Here is a 2,397-nt window from a genome sequence, read left to right as displayed (position 1 = left end):
TACAGCCGGGCCTCTCCCGAACTCTGGTCCTCCGCAGCCCGGGGGAGGCTTCCCTGGCCACCCGGATGCCCCGCAACCCAACCCCAACACGCCCGGCCAGCCTCCCTCTGCTTCCTCCCAGCCTAATCCCAACTCGTCACCCACCGGCCCTCTAAATGGCTCAGGCCAGCCCCAGCATCCACCACCCAATCAGCTGCAGTCCAGTAATCCCACTAACTCAAACAACTCCCAGCAGCAGCAACCACAATCCACTCCTCCTAACTCCGGCCCAGGATCCAGCCCTTACATGCAACAGAACAACACTCCAGGTTCTGGGGGTCAGATGGCCAACGCGCCCCCCAACTCAGCCCAAAACAGCATGACCAACAATGGAGGCAACACCCCCGGCAGCAACCCCAACCCCCCGTCCAACTCCACCTCGACCCCCAACACCCAGTCTCCCCTGCCCTCTGGCCCGGCGCCCCCTTCCACCGGTCCAGGCTCTGGCCCCGGCAAACTGGGGGGCCCCGGCATGGTGTTTCCGTGCGGCTTCTGCCTAGCGGAGGTGCACGACGACCAGGATGCCATCTTGTGCGAGGCGTCGTGCCAGCGCTGGTTTCACCGGGACTGCACGGGCCTGACGGAACCCGCCTATGGGCTGTTGACCCGGGAGAGTAATGCCGTTTGGGCCTGTGACTTCTGCCTCAAGACCAAGGAGATTCAGGCCGTGTACGTCCGCCAGGGCCTGGGCCAGCTAGTGGCGGCCAACGAGGGCTAAGGGCTATGGAGACGGAAGACGCGTTGTACAGGAACGACGGGCAGCGAGGCAAAGAGACAGTATTTGCTTGAAATCGATGCCGTCTGTAACATATGAGCTACATGCTGAACCTTCTCTTCACTTGCCCTTTACTTGCTTGATATACAAAAAAAATAATTTGTCCACATCGTTGCTTATCCATATACAGCACTTTTAGTGACCCTAGGCAATTACCTGTTACCCTCGCTCCACAGCCAGTCATACCATGCAGTGAATGTCAAAAGCCCACAATCCTTTTTAGATATCTCCCAACCAGCATAGCACTGACACCAACACACTACCTCGCATACTTTGAGACTGACTAGTGAAGAAGCTCCTGTACTAACAAGAGACTGACTCAGCCCGAACGAGTGTTAATGCCGTTGTCACGTTCTAAAACACTAAGGCAAATGATAAGGGTGACGCCTTCACACAGTAAACCTACGTTCTGTGATTTCAAAGAGATATGCTCCTACACATTTTTAGGAAATAAGGTTTTTGAAAAAGTGTTTGACAACTGGTAAGGACTTTAGCTATACCTAGTGTGACGCATGCTTGTTTTATCAGAAACAATCAAATTTGTTCACTTAAGCAGCCTAGGAATGTCTTAAGGCTGATATACAGTCAAACTAACATAGGCTAATTCATCTGAAATACATAAATAGTGCAAAATTACAAGTAGCATTCAAGTGTCCAGTGCCCACATAAAGCAGACAATAAAATATTTCACTTTCCTTATGTTTAACTTGACTAAGTGCTGATTTTATCCAAAGGAGACCCGACTTTACCCATAAGCTCCAGAAAATAACTGCCATTTAAAATGTTAACTTCAGCACAGAAGACAAGCCTGGACTATGTGCCTGTCCATTATGAAATGGGGAGACTAGTGATGAACAAAGATGAGAGTATGATTCTTTTTTTTTTGTTTTAACTACATTGAGTCAACCATTAGTCGTTTTTTTTTTTTATATCAGTCGAGACTACACACTAATTGTGGAATCAGTGCTTTTGGGTGGTGTTGGCATAGAAAGTAGTGGCATCATGTTATAACCGATGTGCAATGTTGTGCATCGTATTGTTTCTCTCTTTGAGTTGCATGCGAACCAATGCAGTAACTTGTCATTTATGTTGAGTGCTGGTCTCTGCTAGGGGCCTTGAAGTAGACCAAATAACTAACAGGTGAAAAGTGTCCATTTCCCCCCCCCCCAACCATTTCCGCTGTCACGGTCGACGATGTTTGTAACTTTCTCCCTCTTTTTCTCTGTTCTTTCTTCATTCGATGTCCAAGTTGCCTTGTTTTCAGTTGATCCCTTGTTTTGTACTGGTATCTGTGCTGTTTGATGTGCTCTCTGTCAACCTTTGGTGGAACCAAGGGGGAAATCAGTGAACCTTATGAGTTGGGGAAGGGAGGAAAGGTACTGAACTCTGAAGTAAAGACTTGTTTTTTTACTTGTCCATGTCTGTTTTATTTTTCATTGGTTGCTAATTGTATTAAAATGTGGTCTTACCGACCCGCTAAAAGAGGTTTTCCCATCTTATTTCACTATTATGTGTTTACATATTTAAGATGGATATAAGCCATACAATGAGCTGCTAATGATAGTCTTTTCAGTTAAAACTTA

At 47.6% G+C, this 2,397-nt stretch overlaps 1 protein-coding gene across 2 annotated transcripts in view; it reads left to right on the top strand.

The window, feature by feature from the left end:
- Positions 1-2,230, top strand: part of pygo2 (pygopus homolog 2 (Drosophila)) — a 5,005-nt gene extending 2,775 nt beyond the window's left edge. For both annotated transcript variants that reach the window (XM_060042797.1, XM_060042796.1), the window contains exon 3: positions 1-2,230. This exon is cut by the window's left edge and continues 866 nt beyond it. In XM_060042797.1, the coding sequence (XP_059898780.1) occupies positions 1-757 (757 nt within the window). In that variant the 3' untranslated portion in view covers positions 758-2,230.
- Positions 2,231-2,397: the final 167 nt, after the last annotated feature.

Source organism: Gadus macrocephalus, chromosome 22, assembly GCF_031168955.1.
Source record: "Gadus macrocephalus chromosome 22, ASM3116895v1".
Classification (NCBI taxonomy): domain Eukaryota; kingdom Metazoa; phylum Chordata; class Actinopteri; order Gadiformes; family Gadidae; genus Gadus; species Gadus macrocephalus.
The sequence above is the reverse complement of the archived record's forward strand: the minus strand, read 5'-3'. Positions and strand labels throughout refer to the sequence as shown.